General features: G+C 46.3%; 1 protein-coding gene across 1 annotated transcript in view; it reads left to right on the top strand.

Moving 5' to 3' along the window:
* The window catches only part of SPPL3 (signal peptide peptidase like 3), a 207869-nt gene that overhangs the window by 167238 nt on the left and 15171 nt on the right, over positions 1-25460 (top strand). The window contains exons 7-9 of the mRNA XM_069215057.1: positions 6898-7004; positions 23369-23532; positions 23688-23878. Coding sequence (XP_069071158.1) covers positions 6898-7004; positions 23369-23532; positions 23688-23878 — 462 coding nt within the window. The remainder of the gene's footprint in view (positions 1-6897; positions 7005-23368; positions 23533-23687; positions 23879-25460) is intronic.

Raw genomic sequence — 25460 nt, 5'->3', positions numbered from 1 at the left:
ATTTGTAAATATATTACTTTAAACTTCATTATGTACAGACGCATTCACTCCATTGCATGGGCACTATTACTAGCATACACAACTCCTACCTCACCCTTTGCGGGGAAAACAATCTAAGATGGAGTCCACGCCCATGCGCAATGGAGTTGAAATGGGAGGAGTCCCTCGGTCTCGTGACTCGAAAAGACTTCTTCAAAGAAAAACAACTTGTAACACTCCGAGCCCAACACCAGATGGCGGGATGTGCACAGCATGTGAATCTGCAGCGACTAATGCCACGAACAGATGTACACTGTGTAAGTGACATTTTCCTTATTAGGCGTGCAGGGACTGTGCTCATTTGAGGCGATGCTCTGTCACCCACAGGGAGCATTGAGTCCAGTATGGAACTTCACAATGCCGCCTTATGGGAGAATTGCTATGTAAATATCCGGATTCAGTTTGCCACTTGGAGAGTATTCTAAAGGTGAGAAATCTGCGGTAACGTATCTACCAGAAAAAGCGTTACCGAGGGTAAGTGATGGGTTCTTCATGGGTATGTTTCCGTCGGCCGGCGTGAGTATTAGATGAATTAATTTTCTGATGACTTTTGCCTTTCTCTGGCATGCTGCTGAAGTAAGTTCCATCATTTTACTGGTCATTTGAGTGAGTGGGATATTATGGATTGCTAGTACTGTTATCACTGCTCAATACCGCAGCATGTGATAGAGGTTCGTAAGCGGTTTGTTGCATTTAAGGCACTTGCTCATCGTCCGTGGGTATGTTCTACTTTGCTTTTTGGAGGTAGGGCTGTCGAAGGTAGCGAAACTGCGATAACTTAACACGCAGGTTTTTTTACACTATTAGCTCATTCAGTGTGTAAAGATTTCTGCCTAGTTTTTCTTTCCACTTATTATTTTGTGTTACTATCTAGAGTACAGTATCGTTAGTGCATGCCCACTGTGCCCAAATGTCAATATGAGCTACAGTGTTTGTCTTGGGTGGCGAATTCTTTCCTCTCCCCAAGTTATCCACGAGGCCTTTATCAGTGCTCGAGCCATAAACTGGCCGGTCCCACTGCTGTGTGTTTCTCTCACTGCTACACATGGGCGACTATTCCTGTTGTCCGAAACTCAAGAACGGATCGTGGCAAAATCTCAGGAGACCCCATAGCCGAGTGTCCGGTGAATGCCACACATGTTCAGTGTTAATAGATATCTGTCGACTGCATCTGGCCATTTTTATTAACCCCAGATGCAAGGTGGTCACTTTTTGTTTTTATTCACCACCCATAATTGCCTTGTGAAAGTAATGCCCATCAGCCTGGCACTGGGCACTTTTATCTGTCTGTGCCGCATCAATTCAGACAAGTGTTTAAGTCCTTGAAGTATGCACGATTTGTTTATTGGTATTGCCTCAAAGGTTTGCCTGTGTTCTGGGGGTACTATTTTGGCAATGGCGATTATACCCATGGAGAGTGGTCGTTTTTACCAAAATGCCAGTGACAGTCGTATGAGCGCTCTTCAGAGATCCTCCCCCCTTCCTAGTCTGTCCTCCTCGTGGTATATTTGTACTCTTCCCAACCTATGGGAACTTGTTAGTTTTGTGACTCTGATTGGAAGAATACATGATTTGCCCAAGTAAAGGTCCAGCCCAGACATTGCGTGGATATGATAATGTGTCATCTGTTTAAAGGGATAGATACTGCATGTTGCCAACCTGACAGCTGATTTTTCCAGTGTGGTCCTCTGACAATGCCAGCCAGTGGTTCAGCGGAAATCACAAATAAAATGGTTGAGACTAGGCAACCCTTTTTGTGGCCCTGCCTGCGAGCTGCTCAGGTATTGCACGTACAGTACAAGCCCTGTCCAGCTGGGAGGGGGTATCACTTCGATCCACCTCAGCAAACCTGCTCCCGTTCTAGTAAGCAGTCCAAAAGGTTCAGGCCAACGTGATGTGACAAGCTTGCTGTGACCTTCCTTTGGACCCTTTAGTCCAGGCTTAGACCTACCAGTAGGTGGTGTGACCCAGTGTCCAAAGGAGCCCCGCCTTGCCTTGGTAGTCGTACTGTTACTGCTTTTCGTGCCTGCATGAGGTCTCCTCTGTTACTCACTGCCAGAGACACCCGCTAGCCGCCTCAGCCCTGCTGCGTTTTACTTCCAGGTCACGTGGTAGGCCACCTGACTCTGGTGTCTTCCCTTCGCCGAACTGGTGAGTGGTTGTTTCTTGTTCTCATGGGAACAGAGGCTCCTCCTTTGCATCTTTTTGTTCTTGGATTATGCTTGGTATAGGACTAGAGCCAAAGCATGTGCATACTTGATTCTGGTAGCTCCTGTTGCTAAAGATAGCATTTATTTCCTCTTGAGAATTGACTGCTGTCCAAGTATTTGTGCATATAGACAACCCTGGGCGTCACCTGCAGCCCTCAGCATGTTTGTGTATTTGTTTGTAGCCTACACTTCTTGAAGGTTTCAGTAGAGGGGCGTGTCTGGCTTTATCTCCAGCAGGGTGCGGTGCAGATGTGGTTGATTGGAATAGTCCTCTGCTTGTCCGATGGCATTTCCCGGTGTGATAAGTCCCCTTCTGAGTGTTTAATGCCACGCCTAGTTTTAATGCAGGGCCCTGGTGATACGCCTTTAAATAGTCCACGTGTTGCTATTGTGTAAGTAGTGCTCGGTTCCTCAGTCTGTCGCAGTCGCTAAGGCCGTGTGGGTTCGGCGGGAAGTGTTTCTGCCTCACTCAGTCAGTATTCATGGCTCATGGTCCGGTTCAGTGCTCGGCTATTTGGCTGTTGCCATTATTTTAAGCCGCAGTTCATCTGTGCTCGACTTGTCTATTCTGGTGTGCATATTGTTCGGTAAGAAGTAGGAGTATTCACTGCTCCTGGGATGCGTTTCCCATCATTTGTCTAGGAGCTTACACTGCTACCCAGGGCTTAATTTGTAAATAAAAACGTGCCGGTGCCCAAAGCTCTCCTCTTGAGCACGAGGCTGCTGCAATTAAATGTGCGAACACGTACTACTGAGGCAGCGTAATCCTGAAGCCATCACGGTCCTCTTTAATCCATTTACAGCCACTCCTGCCGCTTCAGCTCACTCTTGCAGCTTTCTCACATGATGACGCGTTTTCGTTGTTCTCTTCCTCTATCTTTCCCATATGTGGCTTTTGCTCGAAGTAAATGCTTGAGGCAGAAAAATAACTTCCGGCCCACAAAAATAAGTTCCTATGCCCACACCGGAAACCACCGGCTCAAATCAAGCACTCTTGCTAGCTCATGCAATTAAGCGAGGGAGTCCTCCATTGCAGTCCTTGCAGGGGGCGGGTTCTGTCTGTACAAACTCTGTCCTGGACACAGGCGCCGCATACCGTGTGTTTGCTGATTTCGAGGGTACGCAGTTCAGTTAATATTTGGTTACAGTTGGGTGTGCATATGCCCCCTGTGGTTGGTGGTTCGGTGCCCTCTAGTATCATATCTGGCGTTGAGGTCCGTGGTTATCCGTATTATTGCTTCTCTTGAGTAAGCAGAGTAGGTGGGGGCCTCGTCCTGCCCTCTGCTCTGTAACCCGCCTTCCTCTACCCCAGTAAGATGTTTCTTGAAGGGATGCTACTGGCAGTTGTCTACACTTGAAGTAGGCTTCTGTCCTGTCCTGTTTGGCTGGGATACCAAGACCCCTGACATTTCGTGCCGTGCAGTTACATCCCTTCAGCATCTGAACTGCATTCGATCTTCGCACCTGCATAACCTTCTTCCCCAAAGTGGCTGATGAGGTCCATATGGTCCAGACCATTCCTTCCATCACAGAGGTATGCCCCGAGCACTAGTGAAAGTACAGCAGGCCCCATGGAACTGTCTGCTGTCACTCTTGTTACCGTGACGTGTGCTGCATGTTACAGTAGAAACAAAAAAATAATTTCTAAACACGAGGGATACTTTTTTTTTTTTTTCTTTCCGAAATTTCATTTTAAAAATGCTTGCACCAGAACGACTTTGTTTGCCAGTACCGTGGACGAAGTATTGATGTCCACTGCAACAAGGAGGTACGCGGCGGGCATGAACAGTTCACCTGTCTCATGCCGGCAGTGAAGCTGGTGTGATTGGTAGCGTCATAGGTGGCTTATTTGAATCCTAGGTTGTAGAGTCCTTTGCGAGGACCATTAACCCATTCTTCGCGGTACCTAGTTTCTGAATTTCCGCTTCGGAAATTATTTCTGAAGAAGCTGCCACTGCCTGGTTTGTAAAAAGCTATTTTGGGGGCGGGGTGTTTGGTGCTGGGGAGCCCAACACCCCTTCACAGTTATAAGCTGATAAAAAAACCTAGAACATGTAAACAAACCTAAGATTTTTTAAACTGTAACCTAGAGACATTTGTGGAGGGATCAGGGTTTTGCCGCCTTCGTCCATCGGCCTGTTCATTTGTCGTTCACATTTGGCTCTTCCTGCTACAGTGTAAGGCAGTAAATCCTATTTCAGCCACTGGCTGACTTGAACTCCCAGCCTCCCCCGGCCTTTCCTGTGCTTTGTCTTTATTTTAGGGGCTTGGGGCTCTTTTATTTTTTCTAGAGCAAAATCGACTCGGAGCGCTTTACCTATGCACCGGTTATCAACGATGCAGCCCACCCTCCCTCGTGTTGCCTCTCATCTGTTGTGGGCTCTCCAGTAGCAGTTACGTGCTGGGCAGTTATGCTTGCCGCCTGCCTCCCATAGCATGTGTGATCTTGTGTTGTTCCAGGAGCTCAGAGTCTCCTTCCCTCACCCCTCGCAAGAAGTGCCGGAACTGTGAACGAGGTTCAAGTCTGCTCGACACGATGTGTCAGCGTTGACCTCGTCGTAGCGCTATTACTGCCTTCATTTACAGCCATGTTGCACACACTGCGATCGCTGCTGTGTAAATGTCTAAAGACCTTGACCCAACACAAGTGCGAGCTCGGTGAGTGCATGCACCGAGTGACCGTTGTCATCGTAAATGACGTGGATAGATCAGAGTTTGCCTCAATCTGCTGCTGGTGTCTAGCACTGGAGGTTTCTTGGTTTTGTTGAGAGAAGGGGCCTCCAAGCACTGGACAACTGTGGCATTGAGACAAACTATGTGCTTGGTATGAAGAACGTGAGGTGCTTCTTCCTGAGTTCAGTAAACTGCCCAAGATCGGATGTACAAAGGGGCTAGTCCTGAGGGGCTGCGCCTCCATAAACCCGTGGTTCTCTCGAGTTGACATAGACGTGGTTTTCAAACCCCGCCTCCTGGTTGCAATATCGGATGGAACTGACCACCATCAGCACAATTCAACCATCTGACTGTACTCGGAGTAGAGCCTTCAGTAAGGAGCCAAGCAAGGTTAGTGTCACTGACCACAGTCACGAAAGATCAAACTTCGGAGTAATTCACTACAATTGTACCAGCCAAAAACAAGCATTGGCAAAGCCCATAGGTTTTACCTATTCAGAATCTTTTGGCTTTGCAACATGTGAAAAACATTGACATACTAGTTGAGCGTCTGTGCAACATGGCTCAACTTTTTTTTCTTTTTTTTTTTTAAAGCACTATGACTCAGTCAATGCTGGCCACGTCATAGAGCTTTATTTTTATTTTGACTTTAAGCCATGATGCACAGAAGCTCAACTGCTGTGCAGCATGTAAAAAAAGAAAACACATTGACAAAGCCAGTTGACTTTGCAAAGGCGAAATCTGTTGGTTTTGTCAATGCTTGTTATGAATTGCCTTTAACTGAACACACCAATAGAAAACTTGGACCCACATGTACAAAGCTTTTTTTCCCAGCCGCAAATGGGCCCTGTGAATCAGCCCATTTGCGACGGGAAAAAAACAGTTTGGGAAGTAAAAACCTCTTCCCCTTTGAAAATGGTTGGGAAAATATTTAAGAGCAGGCAGTTGTTCCACAGACCACTGCCCGATCTTAAAAATTGAAACTTAAACTTTCTTTTTTCTTTCAAAATGCATGCTGTAAGGAAAATGGACTGCGTTTTATTTAAAAAAAAAAAAAAAAAAATGCTTTATTTAAAAGCAACCGGGCAATGGTGGTCTGCTAACCCTAGCAGTGATTTGTGATTCCCAGTGGGTCGCAAATTTAGATCTACCTTATTAAAGTTCATGAGGTAGGGCGATTTGCGAGCCACGGATAATCGCAAAAGAAACTCATTGGTGTTTTGTGCATTTGGAATTGCGATTTCCTAATTGCGATTCGCGTGGAATTGGAATTAGGAAATGGAAATTTCTAACATATGTACATGTGGCCCTGTATTCTTCCTAGCTTCCACTTGGTGCAGACTCGCCACACAATTCCAAACATATTAGCAAATTAACCCTTTTTTGCCCTCCCCCTTTTTAACTACGTCCACCATATGGATTTATATAAATTAGAGGATATCAGTGGTAGTTTGAACGTACTAAGTATGTGAAGCATATGCGTAAAATTGTGCCAAAGAGATAAGCAACTTAACAAATGGCTTTTTAGCTAACAAGATTCACAGAAGTGTTAAGCCTTTATATCCTACCTGCACCTTTTTAAACACAAATATCTCAACACCACCAAATTTTAAAAGCATGATTTTGGAGTAAAGATCTGCTTTCTTGCCAGGTTTTGTGTACATTCGCTCAGCGATTTTTGCACTCTGCAAAACTTCAGATGGAAATCAAAATGTGAACAATGCTTAGCATGCCAGCTCTTTGCTGACTGGATTGGTAGATTAACTTTTGTGCATATTCGTCTGTGGAGTCAAAATTTGCGAGCAAATAAAAAAAAAAAAATTCAATGGAAAGTGTCTAAACCTCATTTAAACAGAAACACTTTTTTCTCTATCTCCCCCCTTCCCCAAAACACACGTTTCAGGAGTTAGTTTGTATTGTGTTCATTTCGGGGTTACGTTAACTGTCACTTACAGTGGACCTTCTTGTTTTACAGCTCTTGCCATGGGTCTGTGTGTTGCCATGATCGCCTTTGTGAGGTTACCAAGCCTCAAAGTATCCTGTCTCCTGCTTTCCGGTTTGCTTATTTATGATGTCTTTTGGGTAAGTGATCTCTCTTTTGCTGCCCATTCCTCTCTTTGTTGCATAAAGCATGTTTTTTCATATGTGAAATGTATGACGTTTGCATGCGTAGATCATATGCTGTGCACTATCCTACCTTTTGGTGTGGAGTTCAAAATATTATCAGTTCACTTCAGAAATTAAAATGAGGTGTTGTAACTGGTCACATAGCTGAAAGCATCAGTACCCAGGCACCAGAGTTGATAATTTTTTCTTTCTGCCATCGAGTTTTTAGCTAAAGTTGGGGGCTCAGTCTTTGAAGCAGCACTTCATGCACTGATGCAGAGAACAGACCATGTCGACCACCATCCACTGTTGACTACTGCGTGTGCATTCCAGTCGCATGAGAATTATTCTTTTAGCGAGGTTGGGGATGGAACATTTGCTATTTTAAGTCCATGTCATCTCAAGTTGGCACCATACGTTCAGTATTGTGTGTAATCAAATCAAATCAAATCATTAACATTTATAAAGCGCGCTACTCACCCGTGCGGGTCTCAAGGCGCTAGGGGGGAAAAAAAGGGGGGGTTATCGCTGCTCGAACAGCCAAGTCTTTAGGAGTCTCCGGAAAGCGGAGTGGTCCTGGGTGGTCCTGAGGCTGGTGGGGAGGGAGTTCCAGGTCTTGGCCGCCAGGAAGGAGAAAGATCTCCCACCCGCCGTGGAGCGGCGGGTGCGAGGGACGGCAGCAAGTGCGAGGCCAGCGGAGCGGAGGTGGCGGGTGGGGACGTAGAAGCTGAGGCGTCTGTTGAGGTATTCCGGTCCCTTGTTGTGGAGGGCTTTGTGTGCGTGGGTGAGAAGACGGAAGGTGATCCTTTTGCTGACTGGGAGCCAATGCAGGTGTCTCAGGTGTGCGGAGATGTGGCTGTTGCGGGGTACGTCGAGGATGAGGCGGGCCGAGGCGTTTTGGATGCGTTGCAGGCGGTTTTGGAGTTTGGCGGTGGTCCCGGCGTAGAGGGTGTTGCCGTAGTCCAGGCGACTCGTGACAAGGGCGTGGGTCACGGTTTTTCTGGTGTCGGCGGGGATCCAGCGGAAGATCTTGCGGAGCATGCGGAGAGTGAGGAAGCAGGCGGAGGACACGGCGTTGACTTGCTTGGTCATGGTGAGAAGAGGGTCCAAGATGAAGCCGAGGTTGCGGGCGTGGTCTGCGGGGGTCGGTGCGGTGCCGAGGGCCGTGGGCCACCAGGAGTCGTCCCAGGCGGACGGGGTGTTGCCGAGGATGAGGACTTCCGTTTTTTCAGAGTTCAGCTTTAGGCGGCTGAGCCTCATCCAATCTGCGACGTCCTTAATACCCTCTTGTAGGTTGGTCTTGGCGCTGGCGGGGTCCTTGGTGAGGGAGAGTACAAGTTGGGTGTCGTCGGCGTAGGAGGTGATGATGATGTCGTGCTTGCGTACGATGTCGGCGAGGGGGCTCATGTAGACATTGAAGAGTGTCGGGCTGAGCGATGAGCCTTGAGGTACGCCGCAGATGATCTTGGTGGGTTCTGAGCGAAACGGAGGGAGGTAAACTCTTTGGGAGCGGTTAGCGAGGAAGGAGGCGATCCAGTCCAGGGCCTGGCCTTGGATCCCGGTGGAGCGTAGGCGGGTGATTAGGGTGCGGTGACAGACGGTGTCAAAGGCAGCCGAGAGGTCGAGGAGAATGAGGGCGACTGTTTCACCGTTGTCCATCAGGGTTCTGATGTCGTCTGTGACTGAGATGAGGGCGGTTTCCGTGCTGTGGTTGGTTCGGAATCCGGTTTGTGAAGGGTCGAGCAGGTTGTTGTCTTCCAGGAAGGTGGTCAGCTGTTTGTTGACGGTCTTTTCTATTACCTTGGCTGGGAAAGGTAGAAGAGAGATGGGGCGGAAGTTTTTCAGGTCGCTTGGGTCAGCCGTAGGTTTCTTTAGTAGGGCGTTGACTTCAGCGTGCTTCCAGCATTCGGGGAAGGTAGCAGAAGAAAAAGAAGAGTTGATGACGGTCTGGAGGTGCGGGGCGATGATGTCGTCGGCTTTGTTAAAGATGAAGTGCGGGCAGGGGTCCGAAGGGGCGCCGGAGTGGATAGAGTTCATGATGGATTTGGTTTCTTCCGTGTTGATGTGGGTCCAGTTGTTGAGGGTGATGTCCGGGGAAGCGGGTTCAGTGGTGTATGGTGTATGGTTGGGTCTGGTATCTGTAATGTGTCCTGAATATCACGGCAAACAAAGCTGTTCAACTTATTACTAAATCAATTGTAAATAGACCATTCAAAACCATTGATGGGCCTACTAAGCTGCTTTGGAGTTGAAAGATCCAGACTATGTTGCTCCCAGGCTGTGTAAGGAGATTTGAAGCTGACAAGGTCTCTTAGTTCTTCAGTGGTTCCTTCAGGGTGGAGGATTCATACTACTAGTATGACGTGTCTGACCTAAAAATTATGTTGACGTTAAAACAAAACTGCAAAGGTATCAAGACTCCACTTGAGGTTTTAAAACCTATGCTGTAGAAAGAGGGGTGATCAGAACACAGACTTTGAGCAAAAAGGACCAAGCATACTCATCCCCCGAGTCTTGACTGAATTAAGATGACAAAAGAACCCTCATGTACTCTCAAATCAGATGTTTGCCGTGTCCTTGCCAGCCAGTGATGTAATTGGGGCGATGCTGTATTACAGCACTGTTAAGTTTCTTCACCAGGACACATTTTTTAGGTAATTATTAAAATTAATAGCATTCACCTACCAAATCCTTTAAGTAGAGCACATCTACAGCTCTATAAGCTGCAAACAGTTTATTACAGGTAAGTAATTTTTTTTCTGATGTCTTCTAACTGTAGATTCATCACAATTTGGTTCTATTATTCACTGTTGGAATTTTCCCAGGCACTGGACAAGATCTGGAAAACTTTCCAGAGAAGAGTTCCTGTCTGACGTTAGCTGACATGCAGACATGAGAGACGCTTCATGTTAAGCAATAGTGCCGTATGCTAGATTGCAGATGCATGCACCGCAGTAGTGTCTACTAGAGGCAGTGGTGACAAATTAGGGTGAATGGAAAGATGTATTGTTGGTAGAGCCTGGAATCCAGTGCTCTCTCCTGTGAGTGCCTGCAGGAGGCAGTAGTCACACATTGAGGGCCCGTGGAAAGGTGTGGTGTTGATAGGCCCAGAATCCAGTGCGCTCTTCTCTGGTGGAACACCAAAATGAGGTACTGAGCAGATATTCTCTGTACCCTAAACTGCGAGCGATTATCACCCCGAATCTCCCACTCATTTCAAGCACATTACTGTTCTGGACAAAACCCGGATTATCACGTCACATACCTGGCGCTCACCGCAGTCCCAGTTAGCACTTGGAGCAGTGTACTCTTTAATTTGAGGCCAGATAGACATGATAAAGACCAACAACTTGGCAGCGATGTATTACATACTGAAGTAAGGGAGGACTCATTCCTCCCTGCTGTCACAGCTAGCTCAGTTTATTTGGTATTGCACAATTTGGAATCACTTTCTGCTTCTAGTAGAGCATTTACCAGAGGTGGACAAAGATTTTGTGGGCTTGATAAGCATGCCACATCAACAAGTCCATGTATGGGATATGAAGTCCCAAGTGCTTCAGCAGTACTTTTGCATATGAGGCCCACTTAATCAGTCCCTCTTTTAACCTCACATAAAAAGCCAAAACCTTGCCACCAGATACTTACAGCCGAGGGGCAATATACAATAGGTGAGTTGGCCATGAATATTGGCCTACATATTTATGACCCTCATTCTGTTGCCACCAACGTGGACAAGATGACCTTAGTACTTATGACTGCGAAAAGTGTCAGTTCATCCTCACAAGAAACTGCTGCTGAGGCTCTCCTGACTCGGCATCAGAGCAGCTCATACATCTGGACCTCAGGCTGCAGAATCCAGCAACTTCACGCCTGAAATCTTGGAGTTTATCTTAAACTCCCTGAGCAATGAATGCAAATCCTTTGCGAGCCACACAAGCCAAGAAAGCCTGCATACCATGCTGCATAGTGGAAATATTCGGTCGCTACAGTTTGGGACAACACATAGGTCCTCTTAAAGTAGCTGTCCAAGACATTATCTGCTGATGATTGTATTTGCAGAAAGCAAGATAGACATATTTTTTTATTGTTTTACATTTAGCTGCAATGACCACTCAGTTGCAGAATCTAGGTCATTTATCACTTTTTTAAATACCTGGGTCAATGTATCATGGAGGGCCTTAAATAGTTATTACTCCAAGAGCACTTCCAGCTTAAAATCAGACTATATATCTAACCATGTGGCTGAGTAGCCATAAGTCTGGTTAGATATATAGTCTGATTTTGAACCATTACACCGTTCTGACACTGCTGTTCTTGTCTTGGTCGCTTTCCTGGTTGCTGTCACCTTTCTGAGGAGGGCAGGTGAATTGTTTAATTCCGGTTCACATGGGTAATGTTTTTGAGAACAAACCCCACATTTCTTCCAAAGGTGGTTCCCCCATTCTGTTTTAAACAAACAGTGGTTATGCCCAGCTTCTAGCAACAAGAGACTGTGGCAGAGAGGGCCTTACTAACACTTGATGTCAAGAGAGCGTTCATGTACCATATTGATAAAACAATAACTAAATTAAACCACTACTTTGCAAAACATCATGTGGAAAACCTTATTTCTAAGAGGGGTTTGCTAGATGGCTTGTTTGATGTATCCCCCTGGCGTAACAAAACTTGAAGAGGCCCCTCCTGCAGAGTAAATGCAGAGCTCCTCCTTCAAACTCACGCAGGAGCTCTCATGCCAGGATACTGAGCTGAGGGGGGCCCCTGGCGCTTGGGGCCCCCCACCACACGTGCCTTTGTTGTGCCACGGATGTATCCACAAGTTATAAGGCTAAGCATACATTACATGTAGTACATTGAGTGCATTCGCCTCGCAAGAAGGCAGCTAGTATGGTTTTCGTATGAAATTGTTCCATTGCAGACATCTGTGCAGCTGCCACATGGTCATCACCACACACGTGTAGCAAACAACAATTGTGTAAAATACAGAACCGTGGGGAGTCCTTGATTGGCCACTCAGTTTGAAGAACTTTGTGCCAAACATTTGTTTAATCTGCTTGCTTGCAACTGCTTTAAAGAATATATAGATCATGTGGTTCTAATGCAGCACATGCTACACATAGGAAATGTTACCCTTCAACCATTGGTTCGTAGCTGTAGTGCTGTAGATTCACTTCACTATAACCAGGATAGAGAAAGAGGAAAAAAATCCTATTATACCTTCTCCAAACAATAAAACACACCAGCATTATGGTAATGAGATGAGCACAGTCTACATGAAGAGTGCCAGTGGCCTAACGACGCTACTGTAAAATCTGGACAGAGAAGCCTTCGCCAAACAACCGTGACGTGCTTCATCATAGGAACCTTAGCCCTACCCTGGTAAGATATTATTACCAAGATGATCTCAGCGGAGAGGTGAGGGAGAACAGATTTTGAATTCTGGATGTGTGGAATAAAACTGCCTCACTGTAATCCAAAGATTTTCTCTTTATTTAGTGAGTACAAGGGGTGCGATTAAAAACGGTTATGGAATGTGTCAGGAGATGTGACTTGGTTATCGTTTCTACGGTTCTTCCTAAAGATTCAGTCTTGGGTAGGCCTTATCTTTCCATCCACCTCTCCCACAATCCTCGTGGTTTTCACTCAGACTTCAGCAGAACATGCCCCCACCCTTGCCAAAGAGGTTCTGTCATTGCTGGGCAATGGAGACCCCTGGAATGAGAGAGCAGCGGGTGCTACTAATTTGGACCTTTGTTTCTTGAACACCTTCCTTCGGCAAGACAAGTTCAAGATTCTGACTCTGGTCTTGTGTCTCACCACCTTGGATCCTGGGGATTGGATTGTGTCCTTGGAACTGCAGGACACGCACTTACGTACCCGTCCTGCAGTCCCACAGTGGCTTCTCCACATCGTGGGAGGTTAGGACCACTTTCAGTGCACTGTCCTACCCTTCTGCCTCACTAAAGTCCCCAGCACGTTTACAAAGCTGATTGTAGTGGTCCTGGCACATCTTTTCTGGCTGGGAGTGCATGTATTCCCATTCCTGTTGAAGAGTAGTTTGTCACAGTCAGTTGTGGACACCTACAGATGCCTACCATGCGCCTATATTCCTTAGGGTTCCCCCATCAACAAGTCGCAGTACCACCTTCGAACATGCAGAGGTTTTCCTGTGTAGTGCTGTTCTGGAAAATGTGGTCTTAAGTCTTTTTCACTGTCCGAAGTTCACAGGTCCGAACATTCATGATACTATCCCTTTGTTTCTGGATTGGTTCCAAGTCCTGGCCCAGATAGTTCTGAGGCTCCTTGGTTTTCTGGCCTCCTGTATTCTGCTGGTGCACCATACCCGTTGTCACTTGTGGGCTCTGCTGTAATACATCTGTGTCGAACAAGGCTGCTTGGACCTCCAGTTTTGGATGAAGAATTGCAACCAAATTTGCAGTAGGCTGTTCTCCCTACCCTTTCTGGAGCTCAAAGTGGTGATGAATGCGTCCACTTGGGTCGGGGAAGTGTTGGTGGTATGAGGGAGGGAATCATGTTGCGAGTGCTGATCAACAACACACCTGTGTGGGGTCATGTGCGCTGTGCCAGAAGGCACTGGTAGAAACTGCAATAGACTTTCTTGGCCCTCGTATCTGGTGGGATACCTAAATGTCAGAGCAGATAAGCTCAGTAGCTGCCATCCAGCTAACCGCTAGCAGGGCTTGCATCTGGAGATGGTTCTGGGTTTATTGATTCAGTAAGACATGACTTGGGTAGATCTTTTTGCCATCTCAGAGAATGCTCAGTCGATCTCTTTACACTCTAGAGTTACCACCCCAGTGTTCCCTAGCAGACACGTTTTACGTACCTTGCGATTCCTATCTCTGAGCTTGTTTCCTCAGATTTTAACGCTGGTCAAAGAGGACTGTGTTCAGCTAATTTTCCTACCTACAGACTGGGCTGCAAGGGTTTGGTACACTGACCTCCTGAGGCAGTCAGTTCCCAGCTTAGACTACCTAGCCACTTTCCCAGTATCAGGGCCGGGCTCCCCACCCTGTTGCATGGAGAATGAGTGGAACCTGCTGAGTGGATTTGATCGGCCAAAGGAGGACTGGATGTCATCTTGGCTGTTTGCCTCCTATCAGTAAAGTCATTGTATTAATGAAGAATAGTAAAGTTAATGGCCTTATATGAGAACTGTTTGGTTTATTTGCTGTAGCCTAAACCTTCAGATGTTCTCTTGTCTGTATTGTCTTTTGCGCTGCATGGTCTTGCCATGGGCACTATTAAAGATTATTTGTCAGCCCTTTCAGCAATTCTATGTTTGCTGGATCAGCCTTCTTTATTTAAGTCACTAGTTGTAATATGGGCTTGCGTATGGTCTCCACCTGCACCTTTTGTTATGCTGCATTGGGACCTTAATTTATTTCTTACCTTTCTGATATGCATTCCTTAAAAGTCTATGCATAGCTTCGCTTTTAGGTAACTGGTCCTAAAATTGTCTTCATCATTGGGCTTACATGTGCGTACTGTCAGTAAACTGCAACTGTTGTTGATGCCACCATCCTATACCACTTTGTTTCCAGGCAGAGTGATGCTTCAAACATGGGACTCTTTTCTGCCAAATGTGATGTCACTTTTCCATGTGGGGGCAGTCCATCACATTCCCTGATTCCTTCGCCCTGCCACATAACTCTTAGGAAGAGCCGATTCACCGGTTGGATCTCACAAAGTCCTATAGCTTTTACAGCAAACAAACACAAAAGCACCTAAAGGATGACCAATTTTTATGGGGTTCTCTGGTGCTAAGAAAAAGACGGTATAGGGACAGACCTTATCTAGACGGCTCATTCTTTGCATAAAGATGTACAGTGTCTCTGCCAAAAACGTTCCTCCTTAGGGCCTTCATGCTCATTCTTTCACATTTAGGACTTGCAGTATGTCCTTGGCCAGGGGTATTCCAGTGCTGGCCATCATTACCCCAGAGGACCACTTTGCCACTCGGTTCTGCAGGATTTCCTGGTGTGAAGGCCACTTCTCAGACCCTCCACTGTGCATTGCATCAGCTAGCAGAAGCAACTTTGGAGAAGGGTGGAAGGAGGAGAGAAGTACATGTGAGACCTCGCAGTGCAAAAAAAAAGTAGCGCCTGGAAAAAATGTGCATTGAAAGGACAAACACATCAAGAGGAAGGAAGCCTAAGGAAGTTGGTCAATAAGAAGCAAGCAAGAGAGTGACGATGAATCCCCAACCTGTTGTAAGCAATGGACAGCCTCTAAGCTTTAAGATAAGATAAGGTCTTACAAGAGACAGTGCATGCATTGTCTCAGCAATACCTAAAAATGTACCAGCATATCTTTCCTTGGCAATTTTCCACTTCAATATATTGGCAAAGCAGCAACCTGTTCATGCGCTCATACATTTGAAAAACTTTACTGTGTTGTCGATCTGATAGAGACTTCTAGCTGCAGATTCCTTACCTTTGAATTTCCCAGGTGTCAGACTGGATCTGGAAACTTTTGCTTGAGCCGTTGGATGCTCCGTTTGGTTCCACGTGACGTCGGCGTTGTTGGCACTGGATGTGGTGTTGGTGTCACCTATAAAGGTGCCATCCAGGCGCTCTGGCGTCAGTTCTTTTCATTACACGTCAGCGCAGATCCAAAGAAAGCTACCGCAATGTTTTTTTTTGTTGTATTATTATTTTTTTACAAGCTTTTTTCGACGTTATGTTGAGTATTTTTCTGTAAAGTGTGTCGAGATGACAACTAGGAAGGTATGATTTGAGCCATGTAGCTCCTGTCACCGTGCTATGTCGGTTACGGACCCTCACTTTGGCTGCCTTTGGTATCTCAAGCACAACCACAATTTGAAGTCATGCTCGATCTGCCAGGCCATGGTGTGGAAGGCTTTGAGGGAGCAGTCCCTAAAGCTGCCTGCTACCTGACAGTCGACACCATCTGGTGCGACTCTTAGGAGGTTACGATCCCGGTGAAGGAGAAGGTTGCGAGACCTCTCCAGGAGCCCCAAGTCCTCTCCTTCCCACTCAAGGCCCTCTGGGCATTCAAGATAGTGGCATAAGAAGAAGTCTAAATGGACTTCAGCTTTGCCTTATCCGTTGGCTGACAGGACTAGTTCAGAACATCGGCGTTGCAGGCATGGCTCCACAAAAGTGATGCCTTGTCAGACTCTGTGCTTCCTCCATTTCCGAGAGCCGGAGTGACTCCTGCTCAGATGAAAGGCTTATGCAAGGCCATGCAGCATTTACTCGAGCGGGCCGACCCCTCTGGGAGTACATTTGGGCCCTGTGGTGTCAGAAGAGGCCCCATCGGGTACCACGCTCACGGCTTCGGCCTGGGCTCTGATGGGGTCTCATAGATCTGGACCAGCGCCAGCCGTACTTGCGCAACCCTCACTGACACACGTCACAACGTTGACACTCCTAGCGCCGCCAGCTCCATTCTGATTCCAAACGATCCAGAGCCGGAAAGTCATCGCACAATACAGATGTCGACAGTGCCCACAGGTGCCAGATTGTTGCCAGAGCATTATTTTCAGCAGCCAGGCATGAAAGAAGTTTGGGAGGAGGGGGTCACTGACCCTTTAGAACACCAGTTGGAGAAGTCTGTGGACTGGTATGAGGAACTAGGAGAGGCCAGTGGACTGTGATTAATGTTTCATAACGGTCGTGCAATTTACCACGATTAGAAACATAGTATATTTCTTTTGATCAGACTCGATGGTAAATTAACTTATGACCAGGGGCCAATATCTTCTGACAGCTCGAGCTTAGTCATGGGACTCTACACTCAGAATATGGTGCTATTTTGTAGTGTACATCTTAATGAATCAGTTGTTCATATAGATACTCATAATAGTGCTCATATTTTTGACTGTCAAGGAAGTAACATGAATTATGAACATCAGCCCAGTTCATGTGTTGAAATAAGCTACTTGGCATGTTTATTGCTTATTTCGGCTCTCCTTGTATCCTACACATGTGGGAATGGTTGTATCACACTGGCATATAATTCTGAAGGTATTCTCATGTGATGAATTACATTTGCAGGAATCTTAGTGGGTGGATTTATCTGACCGTGTATGTTCACTCAATGAAACAGTAATGCTATATGATGTAATGATTGAGTACCTTGACCCCTTTCTGTGGTGGTTTTACATAGAAAAAGTTCATGGTTAATTTGTATGCAAACAGACACAACTAATCTGATGTGGATAAATAGAAAGTAAGCTGACATAATGCTTATGCATTGTTGTTTCCACTATGTGCTCTTGAGAAATTCTAGTTACCAAAATAGAATTCTTGAAGTGAACAGTTTGTAATATTTCAAACCCGCCACCAGATGGCAGCATAGTGCAAAGCATGTGGTCAACAACATGACAAACTGCCATGATGCGAAATTTCCTAGCTATCGTGAAGGAAAGTTTCAATTCTATTAAGGACACGGAGGCGAGGATTATGCAGATCTTTCTTCACTTTTTATTATAGAGCAAGTTCAAAGTTAAACAAAGAATAAACAAAAAAACGACAAGTTCCATGAAGCCGCTGCAATGGTAACCAGTGTCCAATGAGGATCCTTTCCCAAGGCCGGTATAAATATCCCCGATTGTGTCATACTTCCTCGACTTCACTGCAGAAGGAATCCTAGAAGACTCAATTGAATGTAGTTTCGGATCCTACGAAAAAAATTGTAATTAGAAACTAAAATGATAAGACTATGTCGTATCCAAGTCACAAGATTGACTAGTTCATACAAGTCGTAGATACTTGAATCGGAAAATACAGTTATAATAGCAACTAACTCAGCTTATGTTAACTAGAAATTTGATCAAGGAAAACCAATAAATAGGAGGATAAATGCAAGCATACCACCGTAATACGAAGTTACAAGTGTTCGGGTGGGGAAAAAACTTGAGTAGTAATGGGTGGGATAATCCTCGCCTCCGTGTCCTTAATAGAATTGAAACTTTCCTTCACGATAGCTAGGAAATTTCGCATTCTATATCAGGACCGGAGGCGAGGATTCTGCAAGTTCAAAGCTTACCCACCACCAATGAGGCTGCTTCATGAATTGGTTTAAAATAAAACCTTTTAAAAGTAGATTCAGAAGACCACTCAGCCGCATGCATGATGTCCTCTAATCTACCCCCCACCTGAATGGCTTTTGAAGCCATGGCCCCCGAGTAGAGTGAGCGCCAAACACCTGAATATTGATACCTGCTTCGGATAAAATCCATCTGACCCACCTGGCAATGGAAGGAGAAGAAACTGCCTTAAACGGTTTCTTTAGGGAAATCAACAATTGATTTTCACCTGGAGGTCTAAGTTCCACTGTCACTTCTTCATAGACTTTGAGACATCTAACCACGCATAATTTTGGGGAATTAGGAAAAGCCGGATAGGATACTGACCTGGTATTATTCTTCGTTCTCCTTGAAATAGTAAAAGTGACTCCTTCTGGAGTAAACACTCGAGCCAATATATCTAGGGCTCTGATATCTGACACCCGTTTACATGAGATGAGGCACAAAAGCATGGCTAGTTTGGCTGACAACTCTTTCCTTGACAGATGCTGATTATCCTGCCACGAGGATAAAAGATTAAGAACTATGTTTACATCCCAGAGCTCTGCATATCTAGGTTGTGGAGGTCTGGAGAGTCTAATACCCTTAAGAAGTTTACATATCCAAGGATGTTGGCCGATCGGGCGGTTATTAAGAGGGGGGATGACCCGCTGAAATAGCTGATCGAAAAGAATTGATCGTACAATAAGCCAGGCCGGACTCCGCTAATTCTGCAAGGAAATTGATGATTTCGGTAATACTGGCCCCCATGGGATCGCAGTGCTTGCCCACACACCAACGAGACCATCTATTCCACGTGGATCTATATCGTTTGCATGTTCCAGGGGCCCAGGCCTGTGCAATGAACTTTTTAGCTTCTTTCGAAAGTCGGCCGTCTTGCCAACGAGACCTGAAATCTTCCAAGCCATGAGAGTTAGATGGCCCTGAAGGACCAGGGGGTGAGAAAAACCTGACGGGTCCCGGAGAATCGAGGGAAAGACCGGGAGACGAATAGGACACTCGCAAGAGAGTTCCAGCAGAGTCGGGAACCACGCCTGAGACCTCCACCAGGGGGTTATCAGGACCACTGTTGCTTCTTGACGGCGAACCTGGGCTGCAACCCGTGGGATAAGAAGGAAGGGGGGAAAAGCATACCCTTGAAGTTGCCTCCAGTTCTGGAGAAACGCATCTACTGCCGCAGCTCCCGGATCCGGGCGCCAGCTGAAGTATAGGGGTAGATGAGCATTCCACCTGGACGCAAAAAGGTCCACTGAGCAAGGACCCCAACGAGCCATGATCGCCTGAAAAATTGATTGATGTAGTTGCCAGTCGCTGGAATCCGTGAGAAACCGGGAATTCCAATCTGCCCAGGTATTCTGGGACCCCGGAAGATACTCTGCCGTGACAGATCTGATGCTGTAGGCAAAAATGCCAAAAGTCCTTTGCTAGCTCCGCTAGGGCCCTTGATCGTGTCCTCCCCCCCCCCCCCCCCAACGATTTATGTACTGCATCGCAGACACATTGTCCATCCATAGTAGCACTACACATGAGATCTGATCGCAAAAGATCCCGCCAGGAGTTCCAGACAATTGATATGCATGGTGAGTTCCTGCGGGGTCCAGCGTCCCCCAAACGAGATGTCCCCGCATTGTGCTCCCCACCCCTGGCGTCCGATTCTATCACCAGGTCCGGGGCGGCCCCGAAAATGGCCCTGCCATTCCTGTCTTCCATGTGGTCCAGCCACCAATGTAATTCCGTCCTTGCCTCCTGAGATGGGGAGATTAGTTTGGAATACGTCACCCCCAGACAAAGGTGAAAAGCCTTCAGACGTTGAAGGGCTCTGTAGTGTAGGGGGCCTGGAAAAATGGCCTGAATTGAGGAGGAAAGCAGGCCGACTACTCTGGCTAACTGACGTAGCGAAATCCTGTCGCGCCAAAGGACCTTCCTCAGTTCCTTCTTTATCTTGGATATCTTTGGGGTCGGAAGACTGAGGGATGCTGACCGGGAATCTATGAGGAAACCCAGGAAGACCAACGATTGGGCCGGAGTAAGTTCCGACTTTTGTTGGTTGATCACGAACCCCAGATCCTGCAAAAGAGCAATAGTTGTGTTCATATTGGATAAGAGTTGAGACCTGGATTGATCCATTAGAAGATCGTCCAGATAGATGAGACGTATGCCTTATAACCGCAGTACTTCCATCACTGGTTTGAGGAGTTTGGTAAAGCACCATGGTGCTGAAGAGAGACCGAAGGGGAGAGTGGTGAATTCGAATACTTGATCGTTCCAGAGGAATTGCAGGAATGTGCGATGGGGAGGAAAAATAGGGACGATGAGATATGCGTCCTTGAGATCTAGACGAACCATCCAGTCCCCTTGTAAGAGGAGGTCGCGGAGCATATGAATACCCTCCATTTTGAAATGCCTGTAAACTACCCATTCGTTGAATGCACGGAGATTGATAACATGCCGAAAACCCTTGTCCTTCTTTTCTACCAAGAAGATGTTGCTTACGAAACCTCTAAGATGAAGATACGCGAAGGATATGGCATCCGTGTGAAGGAGAGCCTGAACTTCTAAGTTTATGAGCTCGGAGTCCGCTGCTGAAAATACTATGGGCGCGGGTAGTTTCTCCTGGGATGGGGTACCCCAGAATTCTATCTGAAAACCTGAAACAGTCTGCAGAACCCAGGCGTCGGAGGTGATGCAATTCCAATTGTTCCTGCAAAAACTTAATCTCCCTCCGAAGTTTTGAGGGGAAAAAGGGATAAGCCTTACCAGAAGGTTCTCCTGGGGCATTAGATGCTCCTCGTGCATTCCTGTTAGTTCTGCCTTTCCCCCTGCTTCTGTTGGGGAAGAAAGTTCCCTGTCGGCCATCTCGCCAACCGTTGTTCCGGAAGGAGCCGGGGCCTTGCTGGTAGTGGCGGCCGGAAGAGCAAACCCCTGCCTCGTCCGGCCCCGCCAAAAACCTTATTGGGGAAGATCTTTTTGATGGATGATTGGGCCTTCTCGAGAGCCGAAAAAGTAGCAACTAATTTTCCCAATTCTTTTACAAAAGGGTCACCAAATAAATTGCCTTGGGCAATAGCCCCTGCCTCCGAGTTAGAGAGCTCCCCTAATTTGGGGTCTATTTTGATGAGCAAAGACCTGCGCCTTTCAGCCGAAATGGCGCAGTTTGCGTTGCCCAGGAGACAGACAGCTCTCTGGGCCCATCCGGCTACAATGTCTGTCTGAAGGGGTGTGTTTGATTGCTTGGCACGTTCCGCCAATTGAATTATCTGTGTGAGGGGTCCCAACACATCGAGGAGTTTATCCTGGCATGCCCTCCAGGATCGGTCAATTCCCTTCTTGGGTTCTTTAGTGTACTTGGCAAAAAAGGTACACATTTTGGGGTCTATATCAGGCGTGAAAGTGACTTTATCCGACAAAGACGGGCATGGGCATTCTGCCCGTAAACGTGCATGCACCTCTTTGTCAAGAGGTTGTCTAATTTTACTGGCGACATATTCAGCCACCTTGTGGTCTGGACGGCACTCCGAGGAACGCGGATGGTAAATATCACCCGGTTCAAACATATCAGAGTCAGAATCTCCCTGATCAGAAGGATCTGGTATGGTAGCTCCGGGGCGCCAAGGGCGACCTGAGTCATCATCCAAAGATGAGGAATCATCGTCTGAGCCTCCAGTGATGCCTTTAGGTGACCCAATATCAGGGTTCCATAGGTGGTGAAACATGTCACCATTTGCACCGGGTAGCAGACCCTCCCGGGAGGGTAAACGCTTATGCGCGCGTGCACTCTTGGATAAGGTATTTGACAAAAATTCAATATCTTCCAGGTGCCCCACGTCGCGCTTGCGTGGTTTCTTGGGGGCCGATAAGGTAGAGTTTCCACCCTCCGCTCCCGTCACGCCAAACATGCCCGTCCCTTTAGACACCAGTTCTGTGAGCTTAGCCACGCTTGCTTTAAGAGGGGCCAGGGTGTGAGATATAGCCTGCGAGAACAGTGCGTCCACCCCAGGGGGGAGGGTACGGTGAGAGGGTCCCTCACCTGGAGACATGTTAGCAAAAGGCTCATGGTCCTGAGAGGACTGCATCCTGAGGTTCAAACAAATTAATGTGACAGAGAACACCCTATAAAAATTATACAAAGGGTATTCCCTATCCCTCCGTCAGAATAAATAGGAAGCAAAAGCTGAGAAAAATTCTTCCCAAAGGGGGTAATTCGTACCAAAATTGGTGTCACAGGGTAGGGAACAAAATTAGAAAACAAATGCCCAAAAGGAAATTGAAAAAACCGAGCGCCGAGTGTTTGAAAAAACACACGAGCGCTCAACGCACGTTGAAATACAAGCGCGCGCCCTCTGTCGGGCCCGACGTGTCTCCAAGACAAAAGAAAAGCACTCGAGCGGAACGCCTCCCGTGCCGGAGACACGCTCGTAGCAACGCTTGTTGCTACCACAGAGTAACGCTAAGGAGAAACGTGTTTTAAGCAAACACACAATGTTAAAAGATATACGCGTAATAACTGGGAGGCAGAAAGGCACTTATCTGGCTTGAAGCAGTGAAGAAAGAGGGGATATTTATACCGGCATTGGGAAAGGATCCTCATTGGACACTGGTTACCATGGCGGCGGCGGCTTCATGGAACTTGTAGTTTTTTTGTTTATTCTTTGTTTAACTTTGAACTTGCTCTATAATAAAAAGTGAAGAAAGATCTGCATAATCCTCGCCTCCGGTCCTGATATAGAATTTAATTGTTCATCATTAATTGTGCACAACACTGGGTAAGAAACAGGTTCTTTCTGTGTTGTGTTCAAGATGCAGGGGAGTTGGGAAACTGCAATAGTGAGGGTAGCCAGGCTAGAAGCTGAAATAGCAGTGAAGCAGTAGCATTAATAGTGGTGCAGAGCCAGAGGAGGTTGGCCCGGTAATTTAAAGGTGGCTCATGGGTAGTGCGTAGACTGATTGGAAGGGCATCGGTAAATCATAAACAAATGTTATGTTGGATTTAGGTTTCAAAGTGAAGCCGGCTTGAGCTTGATTGCTGAAGGATGGCTATGAAAGTGAAAGACAGGCAGATTGGTGGTTTGGGAAGTGATTTTGTGATAAATTAAGGTATGAGTAAAAAAAACTGCAATGGCAGATTTTTGTGCGATGAGTGGTGATGTGGCTGAATGTTAGTGGCATATAGTACCCCTCAGAACAGAAGACAAGTTGGTGCTTTGATTATGAAACACTATCCTATGTCTGGCCCTGGGGATCTCACATTTCCAATCCTGCCTTCCAGGTTTTTTTTTCTGCATACATCTTTAACAGTAACGTAATGGTTAAAGTGGCAACGCAGCCGGCTGATAACCCGCTGGATGTGCTCTCCAGGAAGCTACACCTGGGACCAAACGTTGGCCGTGATGTTCCCCGCCTTTCACTCCCTGGCAAACTGGTATTTCCAAGGTAAGTGCTGTAGAGTTTGTGATTACACAGGAGTATGTTGATTTCATTTGATGTATTTTACATAATATATACAGAATAGTTGAACTGTCCTATGACCGAGGTAGGGCTGAGGTGTGATGATTGTTGGGCTGAGTTAGTAACCTATTTGAATTTAGTTCGACAGGAAGTCATTTCTCCATGTTGGGAATCGGGGACATTGTGATGCCAGGCCTGCTGCTCTGTTTTGTCCTGCGCTACGATAACTACAAGAAACAAGCCACCAGTGACCCACAAGGAACTGCTAATGCCTCTGGACGCATGCAGAAGGTGTCCTACTTCCATTGCACTTTGATCGGATACTTTGTAGGTAAGTGGTGGCAGTGCGATTTACTTAGTTATCCTCTTGTGTTGTCTAACACTGCTCTTCCGAGCTACTGGGACGTTACTACGGTGAACGTTCTGTCCATTGATGCAGCAAATCGTGATATGCCAATAAATCTGATCTATCTGTTTATCTCCTATGTCTATATCATCTGACCAGATTAGTAGCTTCTTTATTCTGTGAATGCCATAAAATTGAGCTATAAATAGTTTTTTTATAATCCCATTCTGCATTGTAGGAGCTGCATTGAAGTCACAAAGTTTACAATAATTCCTCTCTGCTTGCGTGGACCAGGGAGCAATTTTCATAGATGTATTGTCATTGAATTATAAACAAAGAGTTCTAGTCTCCATATGATGAGCATTACATTTTAAAAGGCTATTAAAGGAAAAAATTTTCCAAAATATAGGCTAACTCCTTAGGTAGAGAAGGATAAAAATAAGAAACTGTAAAGAGCATCCTCTCATCCACCATCTGAGAAGTTGGCATCTGAAAAGGATTCCCGTAGGGAGGGATCGAAAGACAAAAAATCAAATGGGGAAAATAGTCAGACATAACTATTATCAACCTTGTTCAGATCAATGTCCAGTCTCTCTCAAAGGCTGGCTTGACATCAACTACATATCAGCATCATAGAGACCACGTTTCGGAGGCAAGACATCTACTATCTAAGGGTTTGATGTCAAAGGCAAGAAATTGCTTACCATCAGCATTGTACCCTTCACCATCGAAAATAAATCTCTGGTCAATGTGAACAAGACCTTCATCAATCTGTCAAGAAAACGTCACATTGTCTCATTGAAGTCTTCCACAACGTCAAGGATCGATGATGTCCCTGTCGACACATGTGATGGTGTCACTTAATAGAAATCGCTTCTGTGGCCTTGACTACATACGTACATTCGCTGAGGCAACCATCGTCTCAGCAAGCTGTGATGCAAACATTCTTCACTTTATCACTTTTGCCAGTGCCACAGAGGAGAATTGCTCTAAAAAGGATTTGGAGACCGCCTCATGCAACTTGTACACCCATCACTGTGGATCGTCGTCCGTTACTATTGAGGCCATTAAAACATATTTCATTTGAGCATCCTTGGCAAGATCCTTTACATCCTTTACATTTGTCAACCCAAGATGGTGTTGCAGTCTACTTCAGTTTCACCTACAAGAAGGTGTGGGGACAGCTCCTCTTATCTACCTTGACCTCCAACTTCATCCGGGAGCAGAGCATTTATGCTAGGTATACTTAAAAGGCACAAGTTTTAGAACACCTTATACAGATACTGATGACTTACTCCTTTTATACTCTTACATCACCAGCGGCACCCACTCTGCCTGTCTCCCTTGTTGCTATATCAATGTTTCATGATGTCTTGACCAGAGGAACTACAAAACTGAATATACCTCTAGAGACCCTACAATCGACTGTTGCGGTCATTTTAGAGACTTGCACCCAAATGCAGTTTCACAGCCACTCCTTTCATTGTGTGCCAGTCGTTTTGAATATCTCAAATGAGAACTTCCTTGCACATATTAACATAAAGGCTGCAGTACCACGCCTAATGAA

Source organism: Pleurodeles waltl, chromosome 11 (genome assembly GCF_031143425.1).
Source record: "Pleurodeles waltl isolate 20211129_DDA chromosome 11, aPleWal1.hap1.20221129, whole genome shotgun sequence".
NCBI classification, from domain to species: domain Eukaryota; kingdom Metazoa; phylum Chordata; class Amphibia; order Caudata; family Salamandridae; genus Pleurodeles; species Pleurodeles waltl.
This window is presented reverse-complemented; position numbering and strand designations above follow the sequence as displayed.